The sequence below is a fragment of the Malus domestica genome, chromosome 15 (assembly GCF_042453785.1).
Source record: "Malus domestica chromosome 15, GDT2T_hap1".
Taxonomy (NCBI): Eukaryota; Viridiplantae; Streptophyta; class Magnoliopsida; order Rosales; family Rosaceae; genus Malus; species Malus domestica.
The window spans coordinates 17,774,571-17,792,828 of NC_091675.1; the positions used below are offsets into that span (position 1 = coordinate 17,774,571).

The 18,258-nt window shown below is 34.9% G+C and overlaps 3 protein-coding genes across 4 annotated transcripts; 2 read left to right on the forward strand and 1 right to left on the reverse strand.

Moving 5' to 3' along the window:
- The first annotated feature begins 983 nt into the window (after positions 1-983).
- Positions 984-3,038, forward strand: LOC103400916 (protein TIFY 10A-like). Its single transcript, XM_008339606.4, has 5 exons — positions 984-1,399; positions 1,757-1,943; positions 2,104-2,420; positions 2,514-2,571; positions 2,696-3,038. Exons 1-5 carry the CDS (start codon positions 1,231-1,233, stop codon positions 2,799-2,801), a joined length of 837 nt encoding a protein of 278 aa, XP_008337828.3. The 5' UTR covers positions 984-1,230; the 3' UTR covers positions 2,802-3,038.
- A 6,684-nt stretch (positions 3,039-9,722) lies between these two features.
- LOC103400917 (oligouridylate-binding protein 1) lies at positions 9,723-14,598 on the forward strand. Of its 2 annotated transcripts, XM_008339607.4 has the most exons (12): positions 9,749-10,062; positions 10,960-11,021; positions 11,363-11,465; positions 11,687-11,763; positions 11,843-11,904; positions 12,010-12,097; positions 12,265-12,340; positions 12,442-12,472; positions 12,592-12,711; positions 13,117-13,202; positions 13,657-13,830; positions 14,062-14,598. In XM_008339607.4, the coding sequence occupies exons 1-12, from the start codon at positions 9,982-9,984 to the stop codon at positions 14,338-14,340; spliced, it is 1,239 nt and encodes a 412-aa protein (XP_008337829.1). In that variant the 5' UTR covers positions 9,749-9,981; the 3' UTR covers positions 14,341-14,598. The 2 variants fall into 2 exon arrangements, with proteins under 2 accessions (XP_008337830.1, XP_008337829.1); XM_008339608.4 differs by lacking the exon at positions 10,960-11,021 and having other exon boundaries at positions 9,723-10,062.
- Positions 14,599-15,614: 1,016 nt separating this feature from the next.
- Positions 15,615-16,945, reverse strand: LOC103400918 (FCS-Like Zinc finger 13-like). Its single transcript, XM_008339609.4, has 2 exons — positions 16,175-16,945; positions 15,615-15,972 (listed from the first exon to the last, which is right to left on the reverse strand). Exons 1-2 carry the CDS (start codon positions 16,753-16,755, stop codon positions 15,813-15,815), a joined length of 741 nt encoding a protein of 246 aa, XP_008337831.1. The 5' UTR covers positions 16,756-16,945; the 3' UTR covers positions 15,615-15,812.
- Between the last annotated feature and the right edge of the window lie 1,313 nt (positions 16,946-18,258).

Sequence of the window (18,258 nt, forward strand, 5' to 3'; positions counted from 1 at the left end):
ATAAAACTTAAAAAGTGTAATTTACAAAATTAATTATAAAAAAAGATAGAGTAAACTGTCGGTTTACCCCCTGAACTTTCACCTCACTTTCGATTTCCCCCCTGAACTTTTCCATTGGAAAATTAAGGACTCAAACTAATTTTTTTAGCCAATTTGCCCCCTACCGTTAGTTTTTCATATATTCCATCCATATTTCCGTTAAGTGAGACCATGTGCACAACATGTGAGGGTAGTTAAGTTATTTCACTCTTAAAAATGATTAAAAAACTAAAAATAATAAAAAAAGCAAAACTTTCCCTCTATTTTTTCCCGCTAATTCCTATCCTCGATTTTATTTTTCCCTCTCATTCCTATGCATGAGAAATGACATATGGTGTTATTGTCTACCATTTTTATTTTCTCTAACAAATTAATAATTTGACAAATGATAATGGTGCTATTGTCTCCAAAACAGTGCATTAATATAAGAAACCCTAGTCTTTTTTATGGACATGTTTCTTATATTAATGCACTGCTTTGGAGACAATAACACCATAAGCATTTGTCAAATTATTAATTTGTTAGAGAAAATAAAAATGGTAGTACATGCTTCAAAAAAAAGATTAACTTAGCTACTTATGAAGACAATAACACCATATGTTATTTCTCATGCATAGGAGGAATGAGAGGGAAAATTAAAATTGAGGATAGGAATTAGCGGGAAAAAATAGAGGGAAAATTATTATTATTTATTTTCAGTTTTTAATCATTTTTAAATTGAAATGACTTAACTATCCTCACATGTTATGCACATGGTCTCACTTAACGGAAATATGGATGGAATATATGAAAAACTAACGGTAGGGGGCAAATTGGCTAAAAAAATTAGTTTGAGTCCTTAATTTTCCAATAGAAAAGTTCAGGGGGGAAATCGAAAGTGAGCTGAAAGTTCAGGGGGTAAACCGACAGTTTACCCAAAAAGATAAGCCTGTGGACTGCTGATAAAAGAGACAGAGAGGACCACAAGTTTTCTCTCACTACAAGAAGGGTATAAAGACAGGAGGTTTCAGCGCCAAGATTATAAAAAAAGGGATTTTTTTTGTCTGGAAAAAGGAAGAAAGATTGGATTTTCAATTCTGGGTTGTGTTTGGATTGAGTGATTTAGAACTGGGTTGGTGGGAAAAGTTTGGATTTTGAGTGCTGGGTTGTGTTTGGTTGGATTGTGGGATTTTGAACTGGGTCGGCGGAGAAATGTCGAGTTCGTCGGAGAAATTTTCAGGCCAGAGAGGGATGAGGACGGCGGAGAAGCCGTCGAGCTTCACTCAGACATGCAGCATGCTTTGCCAGTACCTCAAGGAGGAAGGCAGCTTTGGAGATCTGAATCTTGACATGGCATGCAACAACATGCAACAATCAAATGGTAAAGCACTTGTCTTTACTTTTTAGCTGGTCTTATTTTCTGTTTGGTTGCTGAGAAAATTAGAGGAAGAGAAAATGAACTCCATCTAGAATCTTATGTGTGCATGTTTATGTTTTAGACTTTCTGTTTGGTTGCTGAGAAACCAAGAAGTTTCCCAATTGAAAGAGAATCAGAAAAGGGAAGATTTTTAGCACATAATTCTTTTTTTAAGAAGATTTAATAAGATCTCATTCAAATTTGACTAGAAACACCTGAAAATTGCAGTAAAAAGCACTGCTCCGTTTAATTTTGTTTCCATATCAAAAGGTTTCAGAATTTTCCTTATTTGTTTTATAAAATTGGAAAATGTTTGGACAGGAGGAGCACCTGAGATGTTTCATCAGAAAGCCCCACCCATGAATTTCTTTCCATTTATGGAAACTTCTCGAAACATGCCAACGGCGGCTAGAGATTTCAAATCCATGGATTTGTTTCCTCAACAAGCTGGTTTTGGTCCCTCTGCCCCCACTCCCAGAGAAGAGGTCCCCATGATGGCTGATTCTAGGTAATTTTTTGGAAATTTACATTTACGGCTCTGTATTTGTAGGATTTCGATAGATATTAGAAGGCGAAAATCGGATTTCTGAAAAAATTTAGCAGCATATGACTTTGTTGAGTTTATATGTGAAATCTTTGTTAGCTCTGGTTTGTTTCTCATGTACTAGTGTGAAGAAATCTGCCCCGGGAGAGCCTCAAAAGGCACAAATGACTATCTTTTATGATGGACAAGTCATAGTGTTCAATGATTTTCCCGCGGACAAGGCGAAGGAAGTCATGCTCTTAGCAAGCAAGGAAAGTTCCCAGAGGCATACCACTCCAGCTTCTACTCCGGCCAACATTAACAATGCCTTTGCCTCTCATTTGGGCAAGAGTCCAATTAATTCCAGCAGTTCAGTTCCCCCGAGCACAAACATGTTGCCTAAGTTTGACAATCAAGCGATCCAGGAGGGCGACAAGCCATCCCCTCGACCGATAGTCTCTGGTAATTTTCTTTCTGTGATCACCGTGTCTCCATATCAAGTAATCCTATAAATAAATAACATGTTTCTAATCAATGATTTCCTTTCTATTGCAGATCTTCCACTTGCGAGGAAAGCTTCGCTGCATCGATTCCTTGAAAAGAGAAAGGATAGGTAGGCATCCGAAACAACTATAGCATATTTTTCTCTCCAATCATCAAAATTACCAATTCATGTTAAGAGTAATGTATATATGATCCATTTGATTGATCTTGTTTGCAATTTCTCTGTTTTACAGGCTCAGCACGCGAGCACCGTACCAAACGAGCAGCCCTTCATCCGGCCCGGTGAAGCCAACCGAAAACAAGTCATGGTTAGGGTTGGCTGCTCAACAAACCCAATGATATGAGAACCTGTGTTCTTGTATGCATCCTTAGGCTTCCTTATAGTTCAAGCCTGTGCTATATTTTTCAATTTTGGCGGGTTTAATTTAAGCCCGGAATTTCATTAGCTCTATATTTTTCTGCCATATTAGGTCTACCAACTGTTGGTTAATCTTAATTGGCTTCAGTAAGCATGTAATTAAGCTTTTGATGGAAGGAATTCAATTAGTAATGATATAATTTTGAATTTTTATAAAATTAATTCACTTTTTGTTCTTCTCTGTTGGTGGAGATGGGGGTGCATACATGGTTTGGTTTAAGCACGTTCCAACATTTTCATTTATTGGGTGGCCCTCGCAATCTTGTTTTCTCATCAATTCATGTGGCCCCATTGCTCGTGGTTTGTGTCCAAAGTTAGAAGACTATATGGTACAAACCATACAATATGCATTCCTTGTACGAGCAACTATTTTATGTGCTTTTTTTCTTTATTATTTTATGTGCCTTTTTTCTTTATTAACAAGTTTCGTTGATGAGATCTGAACTAAAAAACTAAGTGTTGTAAACTCGGATCTACTAAAAAACTAAGTGTCGTAAACTCTGATCTTTTTTAACCAAGTAGATATTGAGTGTCGTTAAACCAAATAATTATGTGAACTTTAGGTGTTGCTAGATTAAATAATTCATATGAAGGGATGGATAATCATGACTTGCCACCAGATGTCTTTTTTTTTTTTTTTTCTAAGTAAAAATTATGCTGCTCTAGTGGTTCGCATGATTGACCTGTTGAAATTGGTTAAGAAAATTAACACGCAACAAAATCAAATTAGTGTTTGAAATATCCTGCATTGCAGGAAATATCTCTGACCCTATGCATTCTTTATTTTTTAATTTCTTTTTTTATGGTACTAGTTTACTTCAATAAAACTTGTGTTGCTTTCATAACAAAAAAATTCAATTAAGTAATATATAATTTATTCTTTCTAGTGAAATGTTTTATTTTATTACTTGTCATTATAAGGAACTTTTTCTTTTCACATATCACACACTTATTGTTTGCACAATATCTAATTATTAATTCTTGATTCATACGTGTGTTGTAACTTCATATGACATTCCCTAAAAAATAATTTTAAATTTCCATGTTTTTGAGCAAATTTCCATCATTTCAATCGAAAGCAATCGATATACGATATATTCATTGATATTTTCAAAAATTTACCTATCAATATTTCCACTGATACCGATATTTTAGACACTGATTCAAACAAGTCACATCCTTTTTTTTCTATGTTGTATTCCACTTTTGCTACGAAATATTGTGCCCAAATGTTGGCAAACATTACCAACTAAAAAAATGAGGTGCAAGTGTGCATCCTAATTCTAAACGTGGACAGATATACCAGATTAAATTTTGGGGATTAATTAATCAAATCACTGTGTTTAATGAGTGATGAACTATTTTGAATGTCTCGCTTTGTTCACGGAGTTGCTCCCCTTTGTTCGACTCTATATAAACTACCGATTTGGTATTCACAATTCAAATGCAACATGAATAATTTATGGCCGAGAAATGACGGTATTACCAGTTAAAATAAGGAAAATTAATAAAAAAGATTTGAAAACTTTGAATTTTAACGAAAATGATAAAAATGTGTTGTAAGTAAATAATATCAGGATAAACTTTTTAGAATAAAAATCTAGTTTTTCATTAAAATAAACAGTATCTTTTCATCAAAGCTTCCGTTAAAATATCTAATGAACAAAAAAAAAAATTGTGGGCTCCATCTAATTTATCTTAAAAACACGTGGTTCTGAATTGGGCATCACATGCCATATTCAAGGTGGTGGGCATTACATGCTATGTTCTAGGTGGTGGGCATCACATGCTATGATTGTTCAAGGTGGTCGGGTGCCTTTCAATGCGGGTTTAATTGCTCCTGCTTATGGGGCTACTAAATCTAACACCAATAACTAGTTGGGTTCTTGGATCATTTGGGCCTTTGCTCACTAAACAAAAATTGAATTAATCAAACCCTTCACATTTTCTAACCCATTATTTTCATTTGCTATGACCATTTTAGGTATGTTTACTTGTTTAGAATGAGTGATGTAATAAACTACGACATGGATAGAATGAATGGGTACGAAGTCAACTAGATCCACTAATTGATATGACTCATGAATTTTCGAATATTGAATTACGGTTTTGAAGTGTAACCTGCACTTTTAATTATATTTCACATGCGAATAACCGCATGATAAATAAAAAATCAAAATAACTCTAACTCGCTTGAAGGGCTTGAATCATCAACTTTTTGTTGAGTGGACAAGCAGTTGTAGAGCTACCAAATCTCTCATGTTTCGGTCTTATGCATGTTGGTGAATTTAATACTTTATACAAATTGAAGTCTAATGTCAATTTAATGAGGCTCCAAATTTGGCCGGATGTTATGATAGACACTCAAAACAATAAGAGAAATACTACGGAGATTTGAAAGTGAGACTTTTTATAAACTCTCTGTCACTTCATATTTTTGGCACAAATTTCATATCAACATTGTAAAACATTGTATAAAAAATATGAAGAATCCATGAAAAATCTAACTTTAAAGAATCTCTCTAGCATTTCTCCAACAAGAATAAATAACTTGTAGGGCTTTGAAGATTTATGACACATGCTTTGTCCAATAGTAAAGTATTGCTTTTGTGGCTTAATCTGTGAAATTGGTTGCTTTGTGGCCTAAACATGGAGTGGACCTTTTTTTTTGTTTATTATCTTAAAAAAAAAAACTATATTTCATACCCAAAAGAATTTATTTTCTTCATTTAAAAGAATAGGATTTTTCAATCATTTTTTTATGCAACGATATTCTACTTTAAGTAAAAAAGAGATATTCTACGCTAAGATCTACTCCAATCTTTGGAGTAAAATTAAAATTTTAAGTTCTAAATCTACCTCAACTTGCTCTAATCCTTGGGCCAAATATGAGTTTTAACCAAAAACTCATTTTTTGGGAAAATTTAGGCTATAATTCCCTTCTGGGTTACTAGAGCTGGCCCACCATATATGCGTATTTTTTTTAGTTTTATTTTTTTAAATTCATTGAATCCAATGTCTAAGATTTAATATGCTAAAATTCAATAGTGAAAAGAAGGTCTAATTGTCAAAATTTAAATCCAACGGCTAAATAATTAAAAAAAAAAATCTTTCATCTGTTTCATATTTTTTCAATGTGTTCCACGAGTTTCATGGTGTCGATGGTGATTTTTCAATATTTATCGGAATCTAAATATTTTTAGGTTAAAATGTTTGTTATTAAATTAGGATAGTCTACAAAAAAAATTTTAAAGTTACTTTAAAAAAAAATATTTTAAATTCATTCTTTAATAATATCAGACTAAACGTTTAACCCACAAGGGTTGAAGCAAAAAAATTGTTTTTGTGTTAAAAATTTTAGATTTTAACCTAATGGTTGAATATGGTATAAGGGAAGAAAAGATTATGCTAGACTCAGTTTATAATTGAAAGATAAGTGTCACATCCCGACCCGTAACCCACCACATCCCGGGCTCAACTCCACCGTAGCACGATATTGTCCACTTTGGGCCCCGACCACGCCCTCACAGTTTTGTTTTTGGGAACTCACACGAGAACTTCCCAATAGGTCACCCATCATGGGATTGCTCGCGCACGAACTCGCTTAACTTTGGAGTTTCGATGGAACCCGAAGCCAGTGAGCTCCCAAAAAGCCTCGTGCTAGGTAAAGATGAGAATATACATATAAGGCTTACATGATCACTCCCCTGGGCCTCGTGCTAGGTAGAGATGAGAATATACATATAAGGCTTACAAGATCCACTCCCCCGGGCGATGTAAGATGTCACAATCCACCCCCCTTAGGGGCCCGATGTCCTCGTTGGCACACATTCAGCCAAGAATTGGCTCCGTTGTAGTACGATATTGTCCGCTTTGGGCCTCGATCACGCTCTTACAATTTTGTTTCTGGGAACTCACACGAGAACTTCCTAGTAGATCACCCACCATGAGATTGCTCTCGTGCGAACTCGCTTAACTTCGAGTTTTGATGGAACCTGAAGCCAATGAGCTCCCAAAAGGCCTCGTGCTAGGTAGAGATGAGAATATACATATAAGGCTTATAGGATCCACTCCCCTGGACGATGTGGGATGTCACATGAGTCTCTATATCTTTATTTGTACTATTTCTTTCTCTCTCATCTTTTTTCTTCATCATCATTTTCTCTCACTCCTCTTTATCTTCCTTTTTCTTCCTACCTAGGGATGGGCAGGGGTTGGGCCGAGCCCAAATTTGGAGGAACTGGACACGACTTGTTTTAAAATGAAACGGGAAGGGCTAGGGCAAGTATATCATTTCTAATTCTTGGAACCAGACCTAATCCAACCCATTTGAAACGGGCCAATTTAGGTCGGGTCCACAGGGCCAATTATTATTATTATTTTTTTTTCAAAAAACAGATTATTACTTTGGTATCATTTATTTAGGAATTAAGCAATAACATTCCTCCTTTGTAAAACCTTGCTGAGCACAGCAGCCATAATTCGATTTTCTTGTTTGATCTCAAGCATAATAATAGACTAATCAAATTTCAAATACAAACAAATCACAAAACCACCTCACCTAACATACAAGGAGAATCAAATGAGTCAGCTAATCATAAAACAAGACTAGACTTTTCAAGCACGCAAAACAATCAACTACTTAACTACATTGGTAAACTCAAATGGTTGAATTGCAATAGTATCTTGGTTTTGGAAATGCAACAAATTGATTTCTCTAAAGTTGCACAAATTGGAATGAGATTCAGTAACCCAATCGAGTGCATATTGTACGATAATTAGTAGTCTACCTACCCGTCATTCCTAATCGAGTGCTTACAAACCCTTTGAAAACTTATAAAAGATTGTTGTAATCTATCTACCCCTTTGTTCCTAATCGAGTGCATATTATAGTTATTGGTAATTAAAACTCCCCAGTTTTGCTGGCTTGCAAATGCAAAAACCCAGGTCCCAGAAAGTACGATATTAATTAACCAAAATAAAAATAATAATTCAAAATCCCTAAATATAGAAAAACCCAAATTCCTAAAATCGTTAAAGGCTAAAATTGAATACCTTTTGTTTGAAGATTTAGCTTTGAGATGGACTGGTCAGGATTATGGGGTGGTGGTCGAAGTTGAGAGGAGTGGATGGTGGTGGTCGGAGACTTGAAGTCGACTTCATAGACATTGAGTGAGGGATCTCAACTATTGAGATTTGAGAGGGATGGGAGTCATTTTGGACTATGGGATAGAGAGATCAAGAGCAATGAGAGTGAGAATCGAATCGATGATCGAGTTACGAGAATGATGACTAAAGAGAGGAGATTCATCCGAGTCTGGCAGAGTCTTTGAGAAAGTTTGAGAGTAAACTATAGACTATGAGACCCCTATGAGTGTGAGATGTTTGAACTTTGAACGGTATAGATTTAATCTCTAGTATTAGATGGTGGGTACGGTCAAGGCCGAGGGCCTGTGTCTTCAGAAATTAAGACCCTGCCCACCCCGCTGTTTACTAGGAACCGCCCTGCCCTGGACTTTGGAGTTTAGAAAAATATGGACCCGCCTCGAATCGCTAGTACCCGCCCCTACCCACGGGTCTAGGACCTGTTTACCCATCCCTATTCCTACCTATCCTTTCTTACTCTCCCTCCTTTCTTCTTCTTCTTCATCATTTTAACTCTCTTGTCCTCCTTCTTCTTCATCATTCTCTCATATTATTTTCTTCATATATCTCTCGCCTTTCTCCTTGTTCTTCTTCTTTATATTGTGCCCCAAATTTATGAATTTTTTTTTTCTGAGAACGATTGTGATTTTAGATTTTAATAATGTTTGAAGTATTTGATTTTAAGGTTTTGACTGATTTAGATGCATGAATTTTGAAGCAAAAGGATAGAAATTTGAAATTGATCTTGCATAAGTGCTGAAATTTTAAAACTGATCTTGCAAATGTGCTAAATTTTTTGAAATTGGTGTTGTAGAAGTGATGGAATTTTGAAACTGATATTGTAGAGTTGCTGAAATTTTAAAATTGATCTCGTAGAAATGCTTGAATTTGGAAATTGATCTTGTGGCAATGCATAAATTGTGAAACTGATATTGCAGAAGCACAAAAAGTTTTGAAATTGATCTTACAGAAGTGCATAAATCAATTTTTACGAATCTAAAATCAGTTTGAGTTTTTATAGATGATGTCATTTTGTAATATTGGCTTGGTTAAGTAACAAGTCTATTGGGGGCATGACTAGATTTTAAAATTTTGGTTTACTTGTTTCTGGGCTAGGTTTGTTGATATTTAAGGTTTTTCTTTATCCTTGAAATAATTCAAAACTAGTGTTTTGTGTTTTTGTCTCTATGGGTAAAGCTCTCTAAATTTTTTCTATTTATTCTGAAAAAGCTATATTAGTTACATTTTTGGTAAGCAAATTGATTCTCATTCTATGATTCCACTTTTCACAAGTTAAGCAATTATAAGAAATCATCTTCTAATTGATGAAATGATGATTGTATTAAATTCATGTAAATATTATAACTAAATCTTAATAATGATGTTTATATCAAAAACAAAATAATTAATTCTAGTTCCTTTCTATTTCATATTTTGAATAGAAAACAATGACACAAAAATACAAATACGATAAATTGCCACACAAAAGAAATATTTTGACAAAAAAAAAACAGTGACAAAAATACAAATACAATATATTACCGCACACAATATTTATTTTATATTTTCTTACAGTCGGAATTAAAAAATAAAATAAATATTTTAATGAAAAAACAATGACACAAAAATACAAATACGGTAGGTTACAACAAAAAATATTTATTTAATTTAATATTTTCTTACAGTTGAAATTAAAAAAATTCCAATAAAAGAATCAGCAGATATAAAAGCAGTGACTTGCTCTACTGATTCTCATTTTCTTCGAGGGGTTTTTTCCTTTCTTTTTTTTCCCCCTTTTTTTCGGTTTTTCATTTTTCATTTTTTTTTTCATCTTCTTCCTCCCTCGTTTCCCTTGTAATTTCATCTTCGTCTCCCTGAAACCCTAACCCTAAAATTGCAATTGCACAGCAATTTGTATAAAATCCTCAATTCTCCGCGTTGTGTGAGGAGGATAATATGGAACAGCAGAGGTTCAAGCAGCAAGCCATGATACAGCAGTCGCTTTACCAACACCCTGCCCTCGTAGCTGCCCCTCAGGTTCTTATTGTCCCTTTGTCTCTCTCTCTCTGTGGTTTAATTCTGGTTTACATGTTTGTTCATTTTGCTGGGTCAAAAGTTTGAGTTTTTTATTGTTGTTTGGATATGGGTTTTTGTGTATAGGTTGAAATTTGTGGGAGATGTTTGGCCAAGTGCTGGTTTATTTCCATTGGAAATATTTATTTATGGGATTTTTGTGTTTGGCTGATCTGTGTGTGGCTTTGTTTTACAAGGATCCCAAAAGTTGGATTTTTCCAGAAATTTTTGTAATTTTTTTGGGGAATTCTGTTTGAATTATCTAAATTTATCTATTTATTCTTGAAATTTTGTATCAACTGTATTCAAGTGATGGTGTATACATTTTAGGTAATTATTATCCATATAGGAACCTTAATAATGTACATATAATTTGCCAAACTCTACTGTTTGGATACTTGTAGCTTGTTCTGCTTGTTATTATATCCTTGTTTCTATTAATCTACTGTCCAACGAGGGCACGTAATGTTCCGCATAATGAACAGATGGAACGATATCAGTCTCGGTCAATGGCCGTGCAGTTCTAAGTATTAGTGTTTGTTACTACTACCTCTAATGATTCTATGCGAGGCTTCCTATATAAAACGGAAAATTGAAAAGGGAGAAACTCTATCGGTTCATGATAAGTTTATTGAGATAGCTTGAAACTGATGGGGTACCTATTATATAACAGATTGGCCTCTTTCTGTCAATTTTGTAATCATGTGCAAGATTGTCTCCATGCCTGTGGTCCTTTATTTTGTTTCAACCATTTGTTTGCTTATGCATCTCTTTAAGTTTTTGTGGGGAGTGTAAATTTATTACTTAGGTTTTTTTTTTCCTTTTCCTTTTGCTTGTTTTTTTACATTCGTATTTTTGCAGATAGAGCCTATCTTGAGTGGAAATCTGCCTCCTGGGTTTGATTCAAGTACTTGCCGCAGTGTGTGAGTGTTGTATAGATATTTTTTTCTTTTTCTATTTTTGTTTATTTTTCTTTACAACTAGGTTTCTTTGTACTCACTGAAAATCGTTTGTTTTCTTGCCCGAAATGTTTAGTTCTTATGTAAATGAATGCAATCTATTGTGCTAATAATAGTCTGCGCATGCATAGAACTCGGGCATGGTTGCCTTTCTGCTATACGTATATTTTATTATTTATGTTAAATATATTTATGATGGGTAATGAGTCATTGTATATTTGAAGCATCTGCTAGGTAGATTACTTTTCTCAGTCATTTTTTATCAGATTGCACGTTATAATGTTGTAATTCGTGAAAAAATGCAGTTATGTTGGAAATATTCACCCACAAGTTACTGAACCCCTTATGCAAGAAGTCTTTGCCAGTACTGGTCCACTTGAAGGATGCAAGCTCATAAGGAAGGATAAGGTGGGGTTTATTTTTGCCTACTTTGTGTGTTTTTCTTTGGATGGGTAGGTTAGGACAGATGATAGATTCTTCTTAGTTCCACGAGAATCTTTCTGTTTTTAATATTTGATGATCAGCTGTGGATTCATATGATTAAATTCTGTTGCTCAAAAATGTTGGTACATTAGTGATCTAGTAAGACTTTTTACTTACGTGTTGTTTCCAATGTATTCTCAATGCAGTCATCCTATGGATTTGTTGACTACTTTGATCGTAGGTCAGCTGCTCTTGCTATTGTGACTCTTAATGGCAGGCATCTGTAAGTAAAAATCCTTATAGAATTATGATAGGCTTTCGTTTTTTGGTGGTGTCCTTTGCTGAATGTGCTGTTTATTCAGGTTTGGGCAGCCGATTAAAGTTAATTGGGCATATGCAAGTAGTCAGAGAGAGGATACATCAGGTTTGTATATGCATCGGTTATTATGAAGTGATGTGTATGCATTGATTATCATGGACTGATATGTTCAAAATTTTAATTTCTTATGCTTGTTATGTTGGTGTGCAGGTCACTTTAATATTTTTGTTGGTGATCTTAGCCCTGAGGTTACTGATGCTACACTGTTTGCATGTTTTTCTGGTTATTCTAGTTGTTCGTAAGCTCCACTTCCTTGTCTTTTAGTTTTTTATTCAACATTGATGTTTTCTGTTATTCTGCTGATGTCTTTTGATATATTGGGTTACTTCTATTGGATAATTGAAGTACCTCTTATTTCAAACATACTCGGCTGTTTAAATTAATTTGATCTGATTTCTATCAAAGAGATGCTAGAGTTATGTGGGATCAGAAAACTGGGCGTTCAAGGGGCTTTGGGTTTGTTTCTTTCCGAAATCAGCAGGTACCGAAATTGTTAAACATTTCCTTTTGCATCTTCCTTCTCACTCCTTGTTTTCTGGTTGGGCTCATTGTATGATTGTGCCACTGGTTTTATTTGTTCAGGAGGCCCAAAGTGCAATTAATGACTTAAATGGTAAGACAGTGTACATTCTTTTGATGGAAGTTTATTTGCTTGCATATGTTGTTTAAATTTTGGTTAGTGTACCCATTAAGAAGTGCTATGATGACATAACTCTTAACTTGGTATCTCAGGAAAGTGGCTTGGAAGTAGACAGATTCGGTGCAATTGGGCCACAAAAGGTGCTACTTCCAATGATGACAAGCAGAGTTCTGATTCTAAAAATGTTGTAGAGCTGACGAATGGAACATCAGGTGAGCTGCTTCATTAGTGATGAAACAAGTTTTCATAGTTGCTTATGTAGCTGTGGAAGTAAAATTGTTTGTGTTCTCCCTTGGATGTTACTATCCATAATTAATATGAGTGGTGTAGCTCTTGTTATTTTTTGTTCTTGATAAGTGGGATGTGTAAGAAACTATCCTTTTAGTTTTATGATGGCATATTTGCTGGGTGATAATTTGTCTGTAGATATTGCAGCTTGAATCTGTTGTCTACTCTTTGTTTTTCCAAAATGCTTTTTTTCTTATTGTACAAAACTATTTTGAATTGGAATCAGAAATCTGTGAGTAGTGATGATGTTAGATATGATGTTCACTTTCTAATTTTCTGCCACATTTGTGTTCCCATAATGATGAGCTTACTGTTTGTGTCCCTTGCAGACGATGGTCAGGAGAAGCCTAATGAAGATGCTCCAGAGAACAATCCTCAGTATACTACGGTTTATGTGGGCAATCTGGCTCCTGAGGCAAGGATTTCTTTTCTAACTCATGGACTATTAAACTGGTTGTGGATTGGCTATATCTTTTCTTTTCATACTGTAATCACCATATGTTCTTATGCAAATGAAGTCAATTTTAGACCAAAGTACAGTAGAGGCTGAAATTTCTGACAACATAGGCAAATAAAGTGCTGAAGAACCAACTTCTTCAGCAAACTAATGTCAGCTTATCACCTCAGTGTTAGTTTTGATTGTGTTTTTCTATGTATACGTGGTGGACAGCTGGCCCTCTTTCAAAACTGCAAAGATACCATTGTTATAAGATCATAGGTTAATTGCGTGTTAGTGACAGGATCCACAGGCAAACGGCTCTGGTTAGCATGGAACTCCCAGTGGGCATAACAAATAATGTCTACATTTGTCCAAGTTGCACAATAAACAAAGAAAAATGTTCTAAATATGAGTTACCATTAATCTGCAGGTTACTTCAGTTGACCTTCATCGTCATTTCCATGGCCTTGGTGCTGGAGTTATTGAAGATGTTCGGGTGCAGCGAGATAAAGGTTTTGGGTTTGTGAGATACAGTACCCATTCTGAAGCAGCTGTGGCCATCCAGTTGGGGAATGCTAGGTTTCTCTGTGGCAAACCAATTAAGGTACACTCTTGACGGAGTTTACAATTCAGTTGAATTACCAACAATTGACAAATTTTTGGCAAATATATTAGATTTCAGATGATTGCTTCTTTTCTTAGTTTACGAGTGAGGCGTCGTGTGGAGCAGGCACATATGCTTGTTTTAAATGTTTGTGATATGTATAGGTCCTAATGGTGTCGTCAAATGATCAATTGGTTTGATCTTCTAATGGTTTTCTGTTTGTGTTAACAGTGTTCATGGGGCAGCAAGCCTACTCCACCAGGGACAAGCTCAACCCCCCTGCCGCCACCAGCTGCAGTTCACATGCCAGGCTTCTCAGCCGCTGACCTTGTGGCCTATGAAAGACAAATGGCATTGAGCAAAATGGGTGGTGCGCAAGCCCTCATGCTTCCGCAGGGTCAGCATGCTCTGAAGGCAGCCATGGGGATGGGTGGTGGAGCCAGTCAGGCCATATACGACGGTGGCTACCATAATGTAGCAACAACTCAGCAACTCATGTACTACCAGTAATTATGATTCGGAAACCCCCCGATATACCACGACACTGAGGAATAAGTGTTTGAGAAAACCTGTAGGAAGTGTAAACGTTTTTCGGTTCCCCCTTTTTTATTTCGTTTGAAGATTTGTTTTCTTTGTATTTTTTTAGATTTTTATGTGTTTTTATAACTTATACCTGCGCTGTGTATGGCTACTATGGTTTATGTTTCTAACATTTGGGGGTTATGACCTGACTCAGTTTAGCATAATCTTATTTACAGCTTTCTATTAGCGAGTTATACTCTTTAAGGATTTGTTTAAGATGGGATTTCATATTACCAAATGAAGAGTCTTGATGGCTTCAAGAGCTTCGGTTGTAGAGACTTGGCTTACACTTGTCGGGATTCTAACATTTAAACGGTTGTATATCTCCCTCCCTTTCTCTCTACTGACCTTGTCTTGTGAATATAGCACGTAATCGGTTGCATATCTCACTCAATCTCACTTATCAAGTGCCCCTAGTCACGTGATGAGAGAAACGGAATACTTGCGTCCAACTTCTACCGTTAGGTTGGGCCTCAAGATTTCTTACGATTGGATTGATGGCTGGTATTGAATACGACTATCACATAAAATTTTAAAATGGACTCTGGCATATCCCACAATGGTTGTGGACAGAAGAACCATCCGCACTTTTTTTCTTCTTTGCACTTGTTCGTTTGTCTTGATTCCACTTTATTTAATCTAACGGCCAAAATCACAGTTGAGATTGCGAGAGAGGAATAGGTATACGGAAATCAGTTCTTTCGTAAATATTGTGGCCTTACGAGTCCCTTTCTAGAGGAGTGAGACTACATGATTGAACTGGACTTTCCAGGCATCAATACTTAATAGGATATTGATACTCTCTGTTGTTGGACAGTTAATTTTGGGGGGTCACTGTCCAATTTTTTGTGGAAAGTCTTAAAAATGGGGTCCAACTGTGTCCGATTCAAAGGAGAAAGCTTTCAAATTTTCAATCGAATGGGACGGGATTTGTATACTTTTTCCAATTCGTTCCATTACTGTAAAGCATATTTTGGAGAAATATTCCGGTACAGTAACACATCAGTAAGCACTAATCAGCAATAAAATAAAGACTAACAAATTTTTTTTATAGAGATTGTCATACGAACACGATCTGCACCGCTGCAGAAACATGAAACTGGTTTTGTATAAATTTAAAAAAAAAAAAAATTGTCTGTTATATGAACACAGTTGAACCGTTAGATTAGCATAAGCACAATACTCATCCATCCATCCAAGTATTATTGAAATCAAGGTGTACACTTATTCTTTATTATTCAAATTGATCAAAATACAAGCTTGATTGATACGATTTATCCAAAATTTTCCTTCTCTTTTCCTCTTTCTTTTTTCTTGTTAATTGGAAAAACAAACAAACTAATATCCTCATATATTATATATAAATGTATAGTGTATGGCCGTCTATGTAATTTTTTGCCTTAAATCACAAGAATCCCAGTAGAGAAGATCTCATCTTTGGAATAAGACGAGCTCGAAACATCCGGAGATCTCGAAGCGTCTAATCTGCACTGCTCTTTCCTCTCGTCGGCAACTATCTGGGTTGACCGACATTCTGTGCTACAAAATGCTTTTTCTCCTCTGTAAAAAAAACATCACAGGAAACATTAATGACATAATCAAACATAAATCCCAACAAAACAGTGTTAAACACTAACAAGAAAAGGTTTCACAAACCACTCTTTGTACTCAAGTTCGAATAGTTATCCAGTAGTTTAGATTAGGTTAATTAGAATATCGCTTTAATAAAGAACAAGAAAAAGTTGTTAAGATTGTGGAATACCTGTACATGTATATGTCCTTGCCATGGAGGTTTTTCTTGCACAAATGGCAGCAACTGAGGAAATCCGATGTAGGAAAAACCGAACTTTCAAGATCATCAGCACATATAGTCAAACCACCGCAACTGGCACGGCGGTGCCTGGCACTTCCTGCGCAGTCATCACCGTCGTAGTACACCTTTGTGCATGACTTTTTTTGTCCACGTAGAGTCACGTAAGTATAATTCTCTGAACTATCTTCCTCAAATTCTTGGACACCTCCTGATGAAAACCCATCACAGTTTTGACCCGAATTCACCGGAATCGGGTCGGACCGGTTCGTGTTCGGACAGAACACAGCGTATTTTGCCAATATTTCACGTCCGTTATGGGTTGATTTTTCCAGGGCAGCTACTATTCCCAACCCAACACCACCAACGTCATAGCTCTTTACGCCTCTAGGACTTGAAGTAGGTTGTATCTTGAGGTCCAGTGGACCTCTAGGGCTTGTGCCCGTGTCAGAAAACCCGGCACTGCTGCCGGAAACTAGGAGTTCCGATATCCTTCCGACCATCGGGAGAGGTCTCTTGCCAAACTTCAACATAACTTTTGTGTACAAATTTTATGTTTAGGCTCCCTCCCAATTTAAGAAGATTGAAATGGAAGTGTTTGAGTGTATTTGGAATGCTTTTAAGCTTTTCAGGTTCACCAATATATGATGGAGGAGTGGGTGGACAGTGGACTTAGTGGTTTGGTTTTCGAAGCGACTCTCCATAAATTCTCTGACATTTCACAATTTAACGTCAATTATCCTGTTAATATTATAAAATATTGTATCAAAAATATGAAGTGTTAGAAATAATCTCACTTTTAAGAAAGTTTCCTTAACATTTCTCATTAGAATTCTGTAAGTTATGATTGTTTTCAAACACCCAATATAGAAAACTTCATTTTAATTCTTGGCAAAGATGACTTTTTGATTAAAACCATGAGTAAGATCAAAATCTAATTTTAGTCCCTTGATACATTAATAACCTCATTTATTAATTATATTTTGATTTTTTAATTATTTATCTTTTTCTTTCTAATTTTTAATGTATTAATTTTATTTCATTATAATTTTTATTTTAATTTCATTCATCGTAATATATTTTGTTGTGAACATTTAGATAAACTAATTTTTGTTATACAATATATTTTGATGTACTTTATCTTCTTCATTTAGGTATATTAAATTCATTATAATACATTTCGGTGCATACATTTAGGTACATACATTTCGGTACATACATTTCGATACAAACATTTAGGTACATTAATTCAATGTAATACATTTTCGGTACTAACATTTTAGTGCATACATTCTGGTACATACATTTAGGTACATTATTTTAATATTAATACATTTCGGTGCATATATTTAAGTACATACATTTTGGTACTAACATTTAAATATATTAGTTCAATATAATATATTTCGGTACTAACATTTAGGTACATTAATTGAGTCTTTCAAGTTTGAAGAATGTTAAATAAAATTAATAAATTAAAAAACTCTTTTTTGGTCAAAAAATAAATTAAAATTTGTGTATTAATAAATTTAAATATTTAATAGGAGACATTAAATAAAATGCACATTAATTATTTTGAATTAAGGGCACATTAAGGACTAAAATCAATATTTAATCTAACACCAAGTTTTTTTTTTAATTTTAATCTTCTTGAGGGATTAAAGTTCAAAAACCCCATATGATAAACATACTTTTTTTACGTTTTATACAACATTTATTATTTTTGTTAAAGCAAACGAAACAACGAAAATATATAAAGAATAACGTTTTTTTTTTTTTGAGACAAATACAAGGAGGAGCGTAAAAGAAAGAAAAAGTGTTTAGGATATTATTTCTCATCATATCGAATTCATTTCCCATAAAGTAAAGTAAGTCTTATCATATTCCCTCCTTATTCATGTTTTATATTTTTACCCTCTTATTATTGTTTCTATACTTAATTCTTGAATTTGGCTACGATACCTACATGTGTTTAATATAATTAGCATCTCGACTTTTAGACATTGATGATATTATATACACGTAATTATTATAGG

Bases quoted from the DNA above. Each gene is read 5' to 3' on its own strand.
- LOC103400916 (XM_008339606.4), top strand. From the start codon at position 1,231: ATGTCGAGTTCGTCGGAGAAATTTTCAGGCCAGAGAGGGATGAGGACG. The intron at 2,421-2,513 runs GTAATTTTCTTT...TTTCTATTGCAG, and splicing joins CCCTCGACCGATAGTCTCTG to ATCTTCCACTTGCGAGGAAA. The intron at 2,572-2,695 runs GTAGGCATCCGA...TCTGTTTTACAG, and splicing joins CTTGAAAAGAGAAAGGATAG to GCTCAGCACGCGAGCACCGT.
- LOC103400917 (XM_008339607.4), top strand. From the start codon at position 9,982: ATGGAACAGCAGAGGTTCAAGCAGCAAGCCATGATACAGCAGTCGCTT. The intron at 11,466-11,686 runs GTGGGGTTTATT...TTCTCAATGCAG, and splicing joins AGCTCATAAGGAAGGATAAG to TCATCCTATGGATTTGTTGA. The intron at 13,831-14,061 runs GTACACTCTTGA...TTGTGTTAACAG, and splicing joins TCTGTGGCAAACCAATTAAG to TGTTCATGGGGCAGCAAGCC.
- LOC103400918 (XM_008339609.4), bottom strand. From the start codon at position 16,755: ATGTTGAAGTTTGGCAAGAGACCTCTCCCGATGGTCGGAAGGATATCG. The intron at 15,973-16,174 runs GTATTCCACAAT...TTTTTTTTACAG, and splicing joins AAGGACATATACATGTACAG to AGGAGAAAAAGCATTTTGTA.